Below are 18,394 nucleotides of genomic sequence, written 5' to 3'. Positions count from 1 at the left end.
TGGATGGTTGTTTACAAACAATACAATGAAGGAGGGTGATATTACTCTGCTCTTTGTTCTTGTATCTCGACTTCTAGTTGTGTGACTACAAATATATATATATATATATTTTTTTTTTTTTTTTTTCTTAAAATTTAAATGATGCCTTTTTCGCCACGACATCATAAGATATCGTCGCCTAGGCATTCCACGAAGAAATATAGATAACTCATCAAACAAGACGTCTGATGTCAACAGGAATCACCCATGTTGTCCAAGTGAGCAAATTGGGGGTTAATAATCTTGCTCAAGGAAAAAAACGAAAGTGCCTGAAGCGGGCCTCGAACCCGGGTCATCCGAATCACAGTGCAATGCCTTAACCACTCGGCCACTTCCCCACCTATATATATATAGTATATGATAAATGTTAAAGACGGAACTCCGGTAAGGTAAGGTAAGGTTAAAGATTACACATAGTTTTATGTGATGGTATGATTAATCAGCACTGCAGAACTAGTGAGCGTTTTACTTAAATTCATACCATTGATAGTAATAATGTGTAGTTTGTGAGTTTATGACAAACTGCCATTATTTACACTCTGACAACTGTTTGATTGGTCTGGTTATATTCCATTCCACTCGGTGTCTATTCAAGCTGCACATTCAACGTTAAAGTTGAAGACAAACCTTTCATAAAATCAGTTTTTTACCATCGTTAAACATAAATGTCATAGCAGAAACGGCTCTAAGATCACAATACTCTTCAACAGTCATAACGTCACTTCCTTCCTTATGACGCATGGTAACTTAGTAACACTGGCTCTAAACTATCGGAACAATGGCGGACGCCCGTATGAAATATTTCTCAGACGAGCGTAAAAGCGTATCCAGAGGAAAAAAAACACATAAATTTGATAATGTTTTGACTTTTACACATTCTGATCTAAAGGCATATGAAAATTTCTAGCCAGCATGAAGAATAAAAAGTAATGATTTCATTTGTTTAGAACCAAGATGGCCGCCGTTGCCGGGCGGCGTGACATAAGACTACTGAATCCAATTGGTAAGAAATAATCCTATTTTACAAAGATATTCATTTTTAAACAGCAAGAATTTACTAATAATAAAAGCAACAACTAAAGTAAATTATACTGTAAACATTACATGAAAGAAGAAGAGACACAACACAAACAACAAAGAACAACAACAACAACAACAACAACAACAACAACAACAATGAAATTCAGCTGAAAGAGAGAATTGAGAAGAAATAAAAATCTCAAAATAAAATATAAGAAGGAATGATAAGCACAGGTACCAGTTGAAAGTTAGGTAATCCGTCACTCGAATTCCACCCTTCACGGGATGCTCATTGTTAGAGTTGTTTCCCTTTGATAACTTACTCATCAGATTGGAAGAGTCCACAACTGTCATAAAGGAAGAAATAGAAAGAAGAATTCGATTCATTTAGTCTATGGAGGAAAAAAAGAAAATCTGTTAAGTATAGATTATAACAATTAATATATTATAATAAATTAAAAAAAAAAAATTGAGCTTTTATACAGCCAATATCCACTAAACGTGCTCAAAGAGCTTTACAAAGGGTCCCTGACCAACAGCAACACGTAACATTTAGAACAAGACATGATGCCTGTTAGGTGATATTACAATTATTTTTTTTCAGACAGAGACAAAGCTGTCAATGGCGAGGTACTCATTTTACACCTGAGTACGTGGTGAGAGAGAGTGTGAGTAAAGAGTCTTTTCAAAGGACTCAACTATGCGCCGAGCGAGGCTCGAACCCAGGACCTTCTGATCCGAAAGCAAGTGTCATACCACTAAACTACATAGCCGTCACAAATAACATTGTAATCTCTGTGTTGAAAATCAAAAAATAACAAAAATCAGCAAGTGAAAGAAAAAAAATTAAGAAAAATAGCAAACAACAACAACAAAAAAAAAATTAAGAAAAATAGCAAACAACAACAACAACAACAAAAAATGTAAGAAAAATAGCAAACAACAACAACAACAACAACAACAACAACAAAATTTAAGAAAAATAGCAAACAAAAAGAATTAAACAAAATTTAGACCCAACAGACCCAGGCCCTGTTCATAAAACAATACCAAATAAGATTCATTTCGTTTTCATGTTTCATTTCACACAAAAATACTGGAGGTTTACGTAAAAAAAAATGTATACTTAAAATAAATTGTAACTTTTAATCATTGGACCTGATGTAGTAAAGCTTTTATCATTTCAAGAAAAACTATTGCTCCACAAATTATAATCTGTTTAAACCGAATGTGCAAGGTCCTGAAACTTCAGTTGATAGAAAACTCGCTTCACATGCAAAGGATCCGAGGTCGATTCCAGGTGCAGTTGATATTTTTTTCTGATCTCCTGTCCATGCAGCAGTAATTGATTGGGTAACTGGGTCTGTTATATCTGGTGGAAAGTACTTTGCAGTAGACTAGTGTCCTATCCAAAGGGTAGCAAGCACTTGATATTGTCCGTTTTACACTATAGAAACTGACATAAACTTCAACTCCATCCACTTAATGGCTCTGAACGACAACTTTTTTTTTCTTAAACAGAATTAGCTCATCAAACTTTAAAATAAGTAATGTAGTATAGAAAAAAAAAAAAAAAAAAGGAAATACCTTTGCCAGGCCCAGCAAAAGCTCTGTGTATTTCAGCAGGAAGAACTCGCCGTATGGAGTAAACGATGTCAGAGTGAAGGAACTCTGTCAATTTTCTAGCTAGAAGTCGTTCCAATTGCCTGGCTCTGGGACTCACTCGACGCTCTTCCTCGATGCCCTCGAAAGTGTCTGTTTAATTGATGGATAGACGGATAAGATATTTGAGATAGTTTCAATAGTCTTTTCACCAAGCGAAAAGCCCAATGAGTAAACAATATCATGCCCTCCAATGTGTCTGTTCAAATGATGGATAGACGGATAAGATATTTGTAATAGTTACAGCAGTCATTTCACCATGAGAAAAACTCAATGTATTTCAGCAGGAAGAACCCTCTGTATGGAGTAAACAATGTCATGCCCTGAAATGTGCCTGATCAATCAATGGGTAGACGGATAAGATTTTTGTAAGGGGGCAGCGTGACTCAGCGGTACGGTTTTTGCTTCGTACCCAAAAAGTATCGAGCTTGATCACCTGCTGGTGCACTGTGTGGCCTTGAGCAAGTCATCTCACCCAAGCTCAATTTGCGGCGCTGCACTGCCGCTGAAGCCTGGGTTATTCCAGTCTTCCCTTGGAATAGACCCTAGAGACAAATTTCCCCTAAAGGGAATTTTATTTATTTTATTTTTATTCATTTAGTTTCAGCAGTCGTTTCACCAAGAAAAATATATTTAATCTCTTCAAAAATACGAAAACAACACTGATCATTTTCTGGTGTAGCCATTTTGTAAACTATGTCCCATCCCTGGAAAGAAATATTTTCTTTGAGTGATAACAATAGGAAAGTGAAGGGAAGCTTTAATTTAATAAATGTGTCAGTGCATGACATAATCAGTCGGAAGGTTAAAATTTTGAAGTTGCATTTTTTTTTTTTTTGCATTTTCTGAAAGAACATGCTCCCCAAAGCATTTTAATCTTTATTTGAAGTAAATTGAGTGTTTTTTCATGAAGTTATGGTCAGATGTATGGGAAAGGTATCCAGCAACTTTTCTCAAATTTCATTCTTTTTCAACTTGACTAGCTGCAAAAAATATTTAGAAGTGAAATTATTTTTACCCAAAATCCCGGATTTCCACAGACCGGGGAAAGCCATCAGCATTGTATTATACACTAAACATCAAGTTAAGCCATATTCCACATGATATTTAGAATAGCTAAACATCAGTGGATGAAACTTTATATTAAGTTTTTCAGGACTCGCATGCATGGGACAAAAATGTCATTCACCAACGACAGGCAACTGTTGATAGATCAATGAAAAATAAGAGACATTCTACGGCTATGTGGCCTAGTGGTATCACACTCGCTTTCGGATAGGAAGGTCATGGGTTCGAGCCTCGTGCTCGGCGCATAGTTGAGTCCTTGGAAAAGGCTCTTTACTCACATTCTCTCACTCAGGTATAAAATGAGTACCTGGCCGTTAATAGTGTTGTCTTTGTCCTAAAAATTGTAATATCGCCTAACAGGCATCATGTCCCGTCCTACATGTTAAATGTTGCTGTTGACCAGGGACCCCTTGTAAAGCGCTTTGAGCACATTTAGTGGATATTGCGCTATATAAAGCTCAATTTTAATTTTTTTAAAAATTTTTCTATAGATTGTTTAATCTCACCTTCAAGCCTTGTCTTGAGCAGACTGTTCCACGTAGATCTAAGCTGTACCACACTAGACACGACTACCTGTGCCGATTCCTCTGATGGAAATTTAATCTCCAGCCACTCGTCACAAAGAAGTCTGGGAATTTCAAGCAAATGTAAAACTTGAGTAGAGATTATTGTAAAACGCATCATCAGCTTGATGATTGAAGTTGTTTTTTTAAACATGATATCAAGCAATTATATAGCGCAATATCCACTAAAAGTGCTCAAAGCACTTTACAAGGGGTCCCAAGCCAACAATTTTATATAGATGATGATTGAAGTTGGTTTGTTTTAAAAATGATATTGAGCAATGATATAGACCAATATCCACTAAATGTGCTCAAAGCGCTTTACAAAGGATCCCAAGCCAACAATTTTATACAGATGATGATTGAAATTGGGTTTTTTTTTTAACATGATATCGAATATTTATATAGAGCAATATCAACTAAATGTGCTCAAAGCGCTTTACAAGGGGTCACAAGCCAACAATTTTATGATGATTGAAGTTGTTTTGTTTTTTTAAACCTGATCTCAAGATCTCAAGCATTTTATTGCGCAATATATACTAAACATGCTCAAAGCGCTTTACAAGGGGTCCCAAGCCAACAGCAACATTCAACATGTAGGACTTAACATGGTTCCTGTTAGTTGATTTTACAAGATTATTTCCCAGCAGAGACAACGCTGTTAACAGCCAGGTACTCAATTTACACCTGGGTACAGTGAGTAAAGAGCCTTTTCCAGAGTGGGACTCGAATTCTGGACCTTCCAATCCGAAGGTGAGTGACATACCACTAGACCACTTAGCTGCACATGTCCATATGTAGAGGGAGGGAAATTGACATCACTCAGCTCTTTGTTTTTGTTTTTAGCCATCAATTTTATGAGTAGTTCTCACTAAATTGTATCAAAGAGATTATGTGTTCATACCTTATTTTCAACTGGAGGATATTGTGAGTATTTTAACTAAGTGCATAGCATCAGAGGAGTCGTGTTAAAGTGTTAAAATCCATCCGGTGAATCATGGCAAGAAGGAAGTTTGACAATTTTTGTTTTGTTTGTTTGTGCGGCTATGTGGTCTAGTGGTATGACACTCGCTTTCGGATTGGAAGGTCCAGGGTTCGAGCCTCGCACTCGGCGCATAGTTGAGTCCTTGGAAAAGGCTCTTTACTCACACTCTCTCACCGTACTCTGGTGTAAAATGAGTACCTGGCCGTTAACAGCGTTGTCTTTGTCCGAAAAAATTGTAATATCGCCTAACAGGCGTCATGTCCCATCCTACATGTTAAATGTTGCTGTTGATCAGGGACCCCTTGTAAAGCGCTTTGAGCACATCTAGTGGATATTGCGCTACATCATCATCATCATCATCATCATTGCCTTTTTCACCCTGGGCCAGGGTATAGGCCACAGACAAACAGTTTCCATCCTTCTCTATCCTGAGCTATCTTTTTAATCTCATTCCAGGTCTTGCCACTTCTCTGTCTATCAGCTTCTTTAATTCTTCTCCATGTTCCTCGTGGCCTTCCCCTTGATCTTCTGCCCTGAGGGTTCTAGTCCAATACTTTCTTTGTTGTTGCGCTATATAAAGCTCAATTATTATTATTTTTTCTTTTTTTTTAAAGGTTTTACGGCCCTTACATCACATCAGGTCATATCATCAGTGCCAGCAGGTTGCCAAAGACGGAGACTCACCTGGTACAGTTTCTATTGGTGTCGATGCAATTGGAGAACAGGGTGACGGTCTGCAGGGCTGGAACTCGCATGGTGGTCACAATGTAGGGCTTGTTGTTAGTCTCAAGCAATGATCTAAAAACAATATAAATACAAATTATGTTTTATCAAAATTTAAATTTTGAGATTTTTTAGCGTAATAAATATCCACAAGATATGAAGTGAGTAGAAAAGTGCCAGAAGACAATAGAGAATAAAAAATTTTTTTCCGCGGCGGTGGTGGGGTTTGAACCTGCGACCTTATTGGTACGACAACTCCGCCTGGCAGGTGAGAGCGTGGCTCTACCGTGTGAGCTATCCACGAACACAAAAATATTCGTTTCAAACCCAAAAATTTTTATTCTCTATTGTCTTCTGGCACTTTTCTACTCACTTCATATCTTGTTGTTACCAACATAAGTGCCTGCTCCACTCACTTTTCTGAATTAAAAATTCACCCCATACACCGGAGCATACTCAATGTCTCAATCGTTTCTATGTTATATGATGAGAATATTGGCTATTAAGCTTAACTGCTGGTCAAAATTACTTCGCGATGGTGGTGAACGAATCGGCGATCTCAAGAAGTGGGTGAGAGAGGGATCTAGAAATGACTTTGGGTTTGAAACGAATATTTTTGTGTTCGTGGATAGCTCACACGGTAGAGCCACGCTCTCACCTGCCAGGCGGAGTTGTCGTACCAATAAGGTCGCAGGTTCAAACCCCACCACCGCCGCGGAAAAAAAATTTTTATTCTCTATTGTCTTCTGGCACTTTTCTACTCACTTCATATCTTGTTGTTACCAACATAAGTGCCTGCTCCACTCGCTTTTCTGAATTAAAAATTCACACCATACACCGGAGCATACTCAATGTCTCAATCGTTTCTATGTTATATGTTTGTGATGAGAATATTGGCTATTAAGCTTAACTGCTGGTCAAAATTACTTCGCGATGGTGGTGAACGAATCGGCGATCTCAAGAAGTGGGTGAGAGAGGGATCTAGAAATGACTTTGGGTTTGAAACGAATATTTTTGTGTTCGTGGATAGCTCACACGGTAGAGCCACGCTCTCACCTGCCAGGCGGAGTTGTCGTACCAATAAGGTCGCAGGTTCAAACCCCACCACCGCCGCGGAAAAAAAAATTTTATTCTCTATTGTCTTCTGGCACTTTTCTACTCACTTCATATCTTGTTGTTACCAACATAAGTGCCTGCTCCACTCACTTTTCTGAATTAAAAATTCACCCATACACCGGAGCATACTCAATGTCTCAATCGTTTCTATGTTATATGTTTGTGATGAGAATATTGGCTATTAAGCTTAACTGCTGGTCAAAATTACTTCGCGATGGTGGTGAACGAATCGGCGATCTCAAGAAGTGGGTGAGAGAGGGATCTAGAAATGACTTTGGGTTTGAAACGAATATTTTTGTGTTCGTGGATAGCTCACACGGTAGAGCCACGCTCTCACCTGCCAGGCGGAGTTGTCGTACCAATAAGGTCGCAGGTTCAAACCCCACCACCGCCGCGGAAAAAAAAATTTTATTCTCTATTGTCTTCTGGCACTTTTCTACTCACTTCATATCTTGTTGTTACCAACATAAGTGCCTGCTCCACTCACTTTTCTGAATTAAAAATTCACCCCATACACCGGAGCATACTCAATGTCTCAATCGTTTCTATGTTATATGTTTGTGATGAGAATATTGGCTATTAAGCTTAACTGCTGGTCAAAATTACTTCGCGATGGTGGTGAACGAATCGGCGATCTCAAGAAGTGGGTGAGAGAGGGATCTAGAAATGACTTTGGGTTTGAAACGAATATTTTTGTGTTCGTGGATAGCTCACACGGTAGAGCCACGCTCTCACCTGCCAGGCGGAGTTGTCGTACCAATAAGGTCGCAGGTTCAAACCCCACCACCGCCGCGGAAAAAAAACTTTTATTCTCTATTGTCTTCTGGCACTTTTCTACTCACTTCATATCTTGTTGTTACCAACATAAGTGCCTGCTCCACTCACTTTTCTGAATTAAAAATTCACCCCATACACCGGAGCATACTCAATGTCTCAATCGTTTCTATGTTATATGATGAGAATATTGGCTATTAAGCTTAACTGCTGGTCAAAATTACTTCGCGATGGTGGTGAACGAATCGGCGATCTCAAGAAGTGGGTGAGAGAGGGATCTAGAAATGACTTTGGGTTTGAAACGAATATTTTTGTGTTCGTGGATAGCTCACACGGTAGAGCCACGCTCTCACCTGCCAGGCGGAGTTGTCGTACCAATAAGGTCGCAGGTTCAAACCCCCCACCGCCGCGGAAAAAAAATTTTTATTCTCTATTGTCTTCTGGCACTTTTCTACTCACTTCATATCTTGTTGTTACCAACATAAGTGCCTGCTCCACTCACTTTTCTGAATTAAAAATTCACCCCATACACCGGAGCATACTCAATGTCTCAATCGTTTCTATGTTATATGTTTCTGATGAGAATATTGGCTATTAAGCTTAACTGCTGGTCAAAATTACTTCGCGATGGTGGTGAACGAATCGGCGATCTCAAGAAGTGGGTGAGAGAGGGATCTAGAAATGACTTTGGGTTTGAAACGAATATTTTTGTGTTCGTGGATAGCTCACACGGTAGAGCCACGCTCTCACCTGCCAGGCGGAGTTGTCGTACCAATAAGGTCGCAGGTTCAAACCCCACCACCGCCGCGGAAAAAAGACTTTTATTCTCTATTGTCTTCTGGCACTTTTCTACTCACTTCATATCTTGTTGTTACCAACATAAGTGCCTGCTTCACTCACTTTTCTGAATTAAAAATTCACCCCATACACCGGAGCATACTCAATGTCTCAATCGTTTCTATGTTATATGTTTGTGATGAGAATATTGGCTATTAAGCTTAACTGCTGGTCAAAATTACTACGCGATGGTGGTGAACGAATCGGCGATCTCAAGAAGTGGGTGAGAGAGGGATCTAGAAATGACTTTGGGTTTGAAACGAATATTTTTGTGTTCGTGGATAGCTCACACGGTAGAGCCACGCTCTCACCTGCCAGGCGGAGTTGTCGTACCAATAAGGTCGCAGGTTCAAACCCCACCACCGCCGCGGAAAAAAAATTTTTATTCTCTATTGTCTTCTGGCACTTTTCTACTCACTTCATATCTTGTTGTTACCAACATAAGTGCCTGCTCCACTCACTTTTCTGAATTAAAAATTCACCCCATACACCGGAGCATACTCAATGTCTCAATCGTTTCTATGTTATATGTTTCTGATGAGAATATTGGCTATTAAGCTTAACTGCTGGTCAAAATTACTTCGCGATGGTGGTGAACGAATCGGCGATCTCAAGAAGTGGGTGAGAGAGGGATCTAGAAATGACTTTGGGTTTGAAACGAATATTTTTGTGTTCGTGGATAGCTCACACGGTAGAGCCACGCTCTCACCTGCCAGGCGGAGTTGTCGTACCAATAAGGTCGCAGGTTCAAACCCCACCACCGCCGCGGAAAAAAGACTTTTATTCTCTATTGTCTTCTGGCACTTTTCTACTCACTTCATATCTTGTTGTTACCAACATAAGTGCCTGCTCCACTCACTTTTCTGAATTAAAAATTCACCCCATACACCGGAGCATACTCAATGTCTCAATCGTTTCTAAGTTATATGATGAGAATATTGGCTATTAAGCTTAACTGCTGGTCAAAATTACTTCGCGATGGTGGTGAACGAATCGGCGATCTCAAGAAGTGGGTGAGAGAGGGATCTAGAAATGACTTTGGGTTTGAAACGAATATTTTTGTGTTCGTGGATAGCTCACACGGTAGAGCCACGCTCTCACCTGCCAGGCGGAGTTGTCGTACCAATAAGGTCGCAGGTTCAAACCCCACCACCGCCGCGGAAAAAAAATTTTTATTCTCTATTGTCTTCTGGCACTTTTCTACTCACTTCATATCTTGTTGTTACCAACATAAGTGCCTGCTCCACTCACTTTTCTGAATAAATATCCACTAAACATGCTCAAAGCACTTTACAAGATCTCTTAACCCAACAGCAACACTTAACATGTAGGATCAGGCATGATCCTTTTAGGCGATACCATCATTTTTTTTTTTTTGGAACAGAGACAATGCTGTTTATGGTCATGTACTTATTTTACACCTTAAGTACAGTCAGAGAATATGAGTAAAGAGCCTTTTCCAAGGATTCAACTATGCATTGATCGGGACTCGAACCCAGGACCTTCCGATTTGGAGGCGTGTGTCATACCACTAGACCAGGTAGCCAAAAAATCTAGCGCAGAAAGACAATGAAATAAAATAAAAATGTGTTTATTTGGAAGTTGACAATTGAGTCAGTCCCAAGTCAATCTACATTCAAAGTGACAGAGCCATTAGGCCCGTGGAGCCGGTGTATATCCCAGTTTCTATAATATATAGAATGAAACAAACAATAACAACTGCTTGCTACCCTTTGGATAGGATGCCAGCTAGCCCTATTACAACAATATCATTATTTCAAAACCCAATCTAAGAAGAATGGAATGGAGAATTAGACAATAACTTTTGGTAGACCTATAGTTACAGCCTATCGTGTCTGATTTAAACTAAAGCACATTTGTTCATTATAAATAATGTCTAAAGTCACTATAATAAGCACCATCATCGTCATCATCATCATCATTATCACCATTATCATCATCATCATCGCCACCATCACCACCACCACCATCATCATCACCACCATTATTATCATCATCATCACCACCACCACCACCATCATCGTCATCACCACCACCACCATCTCCACCATCATCACCACCACCATTATTATTATCATCATCACCAGCACCACCACCATCATCGTCATCACCACCACCACCATCACCACCATCACCACCATCATCACCACCACCATCATCACCACCATCATCATCACCACCATTATCATCATCATCACCACCACCACCACCACCACCACCATCATCATCATCACCACCACCACCACCATCATCATCATCACCTACACCACCACCACCACCACCACCATCATCATCATCACCACCACCACCACCCCCACCACCGCCACCACCACCATCATCATCACCACAACCACCAACACCACCACCACCACCATCATCATCATCAGCACCACACCCCCCCACCACCACCACCACCACCACCATCATGGTCATCATAAATACTAACACATAAGCCAACAGCTCATGGGATGAGCTAAGAAGCCCTTTCATGTCAGCAGGGGCAGGTCTCTTCCCACTTGTGTCCTTGGGCATCAACAGGTCAGGCTGACCTGCAAACGTTCCTGTCGGATTCAACAACAGGAAAGGTTTGCTCTGGAAAAAGAAAAAGAAAAATACAGGGCAGCCATTTTGATTTTGTTTTTAAAGGTTTTACGGCGTTTGAGACACATGTAGGCCACTTCAGCGCCAGTAAAAAGGAAGAAAAAGGGACAGTAAAAAAAAATAATTATAGATTTACAATTAAAAGCACACAAAAAGAGTGAGACAAAGGGGAATTAGGAACAAATAGGGAACAGATTTAGATACCAAAAGCATACTGTCATTATGCATAGTTTGAGACCACCTAAAAGTCTCATTCAGACACAAGCACAGGATCCGACAAAGAGGAATACACTCAAATGTTTACATTATACATTCAAAACAATTTTTTGGCCATATATTGTTAGTTACAAAAACCTCACTATAGCGACACGTGTTACAGCAAAACCCTGTTTAGCAACATTGATATAGCAATAATCGGCGAAATAATAAACCCTTAGACACCAGGGGTAAAAAAACGATGGTTATAATCAGTGGTCCCCGCTTTGTATAGAGAATACTGGGTAATGTAAATGTTACTGCTCCAGGCTCGAAGAAAAAAATAACAATTTGAAGTGATCACGATGACGATGATTATTTGAGAGAGAGAGAGAGAGAGAGAGAGAGAGAGAGAGAGAGAGAGAGAGAGAGAGAGAGAGAGAGAGAGAGAGAGAGAGAGAGAGAGAGAGAGAGAGAGAGAGAGAGAGAGAGACAGACAGAGAAAATAAGTAGGAGTGAAATATCTGTTCAATCTTACAGTCATCGTTTAACATTATAACAAGTGTAACTAAATGACAAATTGCCATATTTATGGACAATAAAGATCTATTATTATTATTATTATTATTATTATTATTATTATTATTATTATTATTATTATTATTATTATTATTATTATTATTATTATTATTATTATTATTATCTAAATGTGTTTCTTCTTCGCCTTTGGATATGCACATATTCAATAAAGCATCTTCCACACTCTTAAATTCATTTCTCCAAAGCTTTCTTATGGTCCAATACAATAAGTTCATTTGGCTTCTTTCTCTTTCGCCTTCCAAAATACTTGTAATCAGATAAAAGAAAGGAAAAAAAATCCTCAATAATTGCTTTCAAATCTCTTGCACAGAGGAGTATGGGCTAAAAATAATCGTTAATTATTATTATTATTATTATTATTATTATTATTATTATTATTATTATTATTATTATTATTATTATTATTATTATTATTATTATTATTATTATTATTTTATTATTATTATTATTATTATTATTATTATTATTGTACCTATTGGTGGTATTACGATTGTTGTTGTTTTTTTGTTTTGTTTTTTTTTTTTTTTGTTTTTTTTTTCTTTTTTTTTTTTTTTTGTGGTTATCAGTTAATGTTTTGCTCCATTTACCATTTTTCCACTTTAATGTATGTTGTCATCAAATTGTGTGATTTATTGGCGAAAGCCTAAGATTGAATAAACTTTGAAACTTTGTAATATTACAATATTATTGCCATCCATAGCCCATCTAAATGTGTTTTTCTCTTCGCCTTTGGAAATGCACATATTCAATAAAGCGTCTTTCCCATTTTTCATTGGCGTATGTATGGCTATGTGGTATTATTGTAGTATGACACTCGCCATTAGATTGGAATTTCCTGGGTTCGAGCCCCGATTGGCGCATAATTGAGTACTTGGAAATGGCTCTTTACTCACATTTTCTCACCGTACTGGTGTGTAAAATGTGTACCTGGTCGATCAGTAACAGCGTTGTCTTTGTCGGGAAAAAAAAGTAATATCGCCTCACAGGTGTCATGTATCGTTCTCAATGTTACGTGTTGCTCTGGTCAGGAAGCCTTTGTAAAGCGTTTTGATCACGTTCAGTGGATATTGCTCTATATAAAATCTCACGTGTTTTCTTTAGATTTCTAACCATTTTCTGCTTTTTGACGCGTTCTTATTCAAACAACTCTCTTGTTCTATTGTATAATATGATTCAATAGTCTGATGTCACGTCCGCACAGCAACGAGCAGCTTGGTTCAAAATTAAGAAAATCGTACTTTTTATTCTTCAAGCTGGCTCGAACTTTTTGACATGTCATGTGATCAGAATGTATAAAAGCCAGAACATGAGCAGATTTATAATGTTTTTCTCCTCTGGATAGACTTTTATGCTCGTCGGAGAAGTATGATGTTGTTCTTGATGCCGGGTTTTTTGTTTTTTTTGTTGTTTTTTTTTTTTACGATAACTACTATATTACTAGTGTGCATCTTGTGTGAATGTGTCTATGTCAATATTGTATTGTTATAAACGTGTAACCAAATGACAAATTGCCTTTTTTGGGGACAATAAAGACATATTATTATTATTATTAAGTTGAATGTAAGCTTCAATTTAATATACGAAAGCAGATAAAATGGATGTTTTGGGTTCCCCTTTGTCAACAAAACAGGAAAAATGAAACACTACAGACGAATGAGATAATGTGATAGTGGCATTGTTAAGATGAATAAACAAAAATGGGCAGATTGCCCATCAATGTTTTTGTTTATCCATCTTAACAACGTCACTATCACATTATCTCAATCGTCTATAGTGTTTTATTCATCTTGTTTTGTTGATAAAGGGGAAACCTGAAAAATCCATTTTATCTGTTTTCGAATATTAAATCAAAGCTTACATATAATTTCACATTGTTCAATTCAATTCAATTCAATTCAAATATTTATTTATTGTCGGCATTTAAAAAATGTTTCATAGATAATGTAGTCAGGCTAATAGAAGCCTTTGACCGACATAGGTTTTAACACATAGTCAATAAAACTACATAGTAATACATTTTCCTTTAAAACATTCCCTCATCAAGATTCCAATCATGACACAAAAAGAAAAGTAACATAACATTATATATATATATATATATATATATATATATATATATATATATATATATATATATATATATATATATATATATATATATATATATATATATATATAGACATAAAATATTGTTATTTATTTCCTGCTTTGTATAGATACCTTAGTATGAAAAGCCTGTTCAGAATCCCGTTTGTAGGAATTACAGTCATCGGCTATGGCCACTTGTGGGTACAAACCACTGCACAGGATAATCTTGATCAGGTTGATGTCTCGGAGCTTGAAGTTACGACTCCGATTGGAGGTTTCCTGGGCAGAACGATTCACAAAGTGTTTAGGACAAACTGCTATGTAAAAATACTGTAAAACGCGGACAGATAGAAAGATTCACAAAGTGTTTAGGACAAACTGCTATGTAAAAATACTGTAAAACGCGGACAGATAGAAAGATTCACAAAGTGTTTAGGACAAACTGCTATGTAAAAATACTGTAAAACGCGGACAGAATAAGCTAGTTATAATCAGAAAAATAAAAACTCGACTGCACCCGGGATTGATCTCTGTCCCTTTGCTTGTGAAACGAGTGCTCTACCAACTGAGCTATCGGGACCCGAAAATGGTTTGTTATATCTTTTTATTTAATCCCAACAATTATACAAATCAGTTCTGTTTGATAAAAATCAATTTGAATTGCTAAATTATTTCAAGCAGCCCTTGTCTAATGGTATCACATTTGGCTTATGACTTGCATATCACAGGTTAGAAATTCAGCTGCAGACACTGCAACCCTTAGAGAGGGCTCTATCCTCACATTTTCTCAATGCACTTATCAGTAAAATGAGTCCCAGTGAAAGCGTTGTCTCTGTCTAAAAAACAATAATCATGCCATTAAAGCATCAAATTTCATGCTACATGTGTTACTGTTGGCTTGGGGCCTCTTGTACAGTGCTTTGAGCACATATAGAGGATATTTTACTCTATAAAATCTCAATCTCATATCTTTTAATTTCCAAAATCTTTGTCAAAATCAGGGATGCCCATTGCTAAAATTAAAAAAAAAACCTGAAACTTTTTCTCATAAAGACCAGATATGAAAATATTCCATACAAAGCTTCTCTCAATCAAAAGCAATTACAGACCTGCCAACCTTCCCAGGATGAAAAGTGTATTCCATGACCCTAAAAAGTGTATTTTTTAGCAAAAAAGTGTATTTTGTTCGCACATGTGGACAAAAAGTGTGCACTATACAAAAATTTATATAAAAGCTAACATCAATCCCAAATCAAAATAAACTCTGATCTTCATCATTCAAGCAATCTCTAGTGATGACAAAATTATCGATTTATCGAGAAACTAAAACTTAATGGCCATTAAAATTTAGCATAAGGCTCAGAAATTGCGAAACACTCAAAGAAATGACCAAAAGACCCTTAACATGTTGGTAGTATTGATGCTAGTGTCAGTGGAAGAAGTGTTGGTTGTTGTAGCGATGGTGCTCTAGTGGTGGTGGTGGTGATGAAGCTATGGTGGCGGTGGTGGTAGAAGTGATGTGGTGGTGGTTGTGGCAGTGACAATGCTGTGATGGCAGTTGTAGAAGTGATGATGTCATGATGTTGAATTACCCTTAAATTATAGAAAAGGATACACATCCATCTACCTTCATCTTAACCATTACCTTTAAACAAGCAATACTTTCATCTTTAACAAAAAAAAACTCAACTCCCCAATTCCGACCAAGATCAGCTAGAAGATTTCGGAATTTAGCCAGACAAAAGTCATCCCTATAATATGTACAATGATTCATTATAATGGGATAAAACTAACCTGCAGCTTGTTGATAAACGAACCTGCAGCTTGTTGATAAACAAACCAGCAGCTTGTTGATAAACTAGCCTACAGCTTGTTGATAAACTAACCTACAGCTTGTTGATAAACTAACCTGCAGCTTGTTGATAAACTAACCTGCAGCTTGTTGATAAATTCAGAAAAGTGAGTGGAGCAGGCACTTATGTTGGTAACAACAAGATATGAAGTGAGTAGAAAAGTGCCAGAAGACAATAGAGAATAAAAAATTTTTTCGCGGCGGTGGTGGGGTTTGAACCTGCGACCTTATTGGTAGGACAACTCCGCCTGGCAGGTGAGCGCGTGGCTCTACCGTGTGAGCTATCCACGAACACAAAAATATTCGTTTCAAACTCAAAGTCATTTCTAGATCCCTCTCTCACCCACTTCTTGAGACCGCCGATTCGTTCACCACTGCCGCGAAAAAATTTTTTATTCTCTATTGTCTTCTGGCACTTTTCTACTCACTTCATATCTTGTTGTTACCAACATAAGTGCCTGCTCCACTCACTTTTCTGAATTAAAAATTCACCCCATACACCGGAGCATACTCAATGTCTCAATCGTTTCTATGTTATATGTTTGTGTTGAGAATATTGGCTATTAAGCTTAACTGCTGGTCAAAATTACTTCGCGATGGTGGTGAACGAATCGGCGGTCTCAAGAAGTGGGTGAGAGAGGGATCTAGAAATGACTTTGGGTTTGAAACGAATATTTTTGTGTTCGTGGATAGCTCACACGGTAGAGCCACGCTCTCACCTGCCAGGCGGAGTTGTCGTACCAATAAGGTCGCAGGTTCAAACCCCACCACCGCCGCGAAAAAATTTTTTATTCTCTATTGTCTTCTGGCACTTTTCTACTCACTTCATATCAGCTTGTTGATAAACTAACCTGCAGCTTGTTGATAATCTAACCTGCAGCTTGTTGATAAACTAACCTGCAGCTTGTTGATAAACTAACCTGCAGCTTGTTGATAAACTAACCTACAGCTTGTTGATAAACTAACCTGCAGCTTGTTGATAAACTAACCTACAGCTTGTTGATAAACTAATCTGCAGCTTGTTGATAAACTAACCTGCAGCTTGTTGAGATCGTTGGAAAGACGAAACTCCAGATCCTTGATGTCATCACCTTCATCTTCATTTTCATCGTTGTTATCATCACTTATTTTGAATTCCTGCAATATGGAGAGAGAGAGAGAGAGAGAGAGAGAGAGAGAGAGAGAGAGAGAGAGAGAGAGAGAGAGAGAGAGAGAGAGAGAGAGAGAGAGAGAGAGAGAGAGAGAGAGAGAGAGAAAGAGAGAGAGAGAGAGAGAGAAAATTGTAATCGCAGTGTTTAGTAACCACCTAGAAATGATCCACATTCTCTCATAAAAACCTCTGTTACAGCAGATGTAACAAATGAATATCAACTTTGTACAAAATCTTCTTCCTCATTTAGCAGCAAACATAAATTATCTCGAACTGAGGTAATTTTTTTTTTCATAAATTAAACTCCCATTTGAGATAATGCAAGTTAGAGTGAGGGATAAATATTAAAAAATACCATATTTACAAATTTGTTTGAATTTTCATCTTTAATTTCTTAAGGTGTATATTTCTATTTTCTATACTCAAAGGGCTGTGCCTTGTAAAACTTATTCATAAATCTTAAAATTCCATAGAGTAATTATTAGATACTAAAAAAGTCATTTTCATAAACTATTTCTAAAAGGTCATGTTGCCAGGGAGATAAGGCATTGCACTGTAATCTGGGAGATCCTGGGTTTGAACTCCAATTCAAGCATTATTTTATATTTTTTTACTTGAATAACATTATTAGCCCCAAAAATTACTCGCTAGAACAGCATGGATGCTAACTTTTGACATTTTAAAAATGGAAAATATGTTTAATGTTTTTAAATTGGAATGATTTGACAAGGTGATACGAAGCTGTGAAAAGCTGTGGGCTGTAAAACGTAATAAACAAAAATGAATATAACAGATTCAAGAATGAACAAAAGCAAATCCCTTCCTTCTGTTCACATCCTAATACTTACAGAAATGGGGGTGTCAAACATTTATCTACTGCCTTTCTGGTTTTTATGTGATGTAAATTTATCTTTTCATGGTTTTGTTTTTTTGTTGGCTGAAAAGGATTTCTTAGCCCAAAACGTTCAGTGTTTGTTATTTTGCTCTTTTTCTTAAAGCTATTATATTTACTTTTGTTGAGTACTTTTCTTTACAATGCCTCGGCAACAACATCCTACTTAATGCTACACAAAATGTCTAATTTTCAATGTTGTATGAAA

At 37.6% G+C, this 18,394-nt stretch overlaps 1 protein-coding gene across 1 annotated transcript in view; it reads right to left on the bottom strand.

Moving 5' to 3' along the window:
• LOC144964444 (putative ATP-dependent RNA helicase DHX34) overlaps positions 1 to 18,394 on the bottom strand; it is a 52,805-nt gene that overhangs the window by 10,692 nt on the left and 23,719 nt on the right. Inside the window, exons 19-25 of the mRNA XM_078898707.1 lie at positions 17,180 to 17,281; positions 14,425 to 14,571; positions 11,255 to 11,400; positions 6,022 to 6,135; positions 4,296 to 4,417; positions 2,647 to 2,814; positions 1,298 to 1,406 (exon numbers count right to left, since the gene is read on the bottom strand). Coding sequence (XP_078754833.1) covers positions 1,298 to 1,406; positions 2,647 to 2,814; positions 4,296 to 4,417; positions 6,022 to 6,135; positions 11,255 to 11,400; positions 14,425 to 14,571; positions 17,180 to 17,281 — 908 coding nt within the window. The remainder of the gene's footprint in view (positions 1 to 1,297; positions 1,407 to 2,646; positions 2,815 to 4,295; positions 4,418 to 6,021; positions 6,136 to 11,254; positions 11,401 to 14,424; positions 14,572 to 17,179; positions 17,282 to 18,394) is intronic.

Source organism: Berghia stephanieae, chromosome 2, assembly GCF_034508935.2.
Source record: "Berghia stephanieae isolate SIO BIC M18660-M18661 chromosome 2, UCSD_Bste_1.3, whole genome shotgun sequence".
Lineage (NCBI taxonomy): Eukaryota > Metazoa > Mollusca > Gastropoda > Nudibranchia > Aeolidiidae > Berghia > Berghia stephanieae.
The sequence above is the reverse complement of the archived record's forward strand: the minus strand, read 5'-3'. Positions and strand labels throughout refer to the sequence as shown.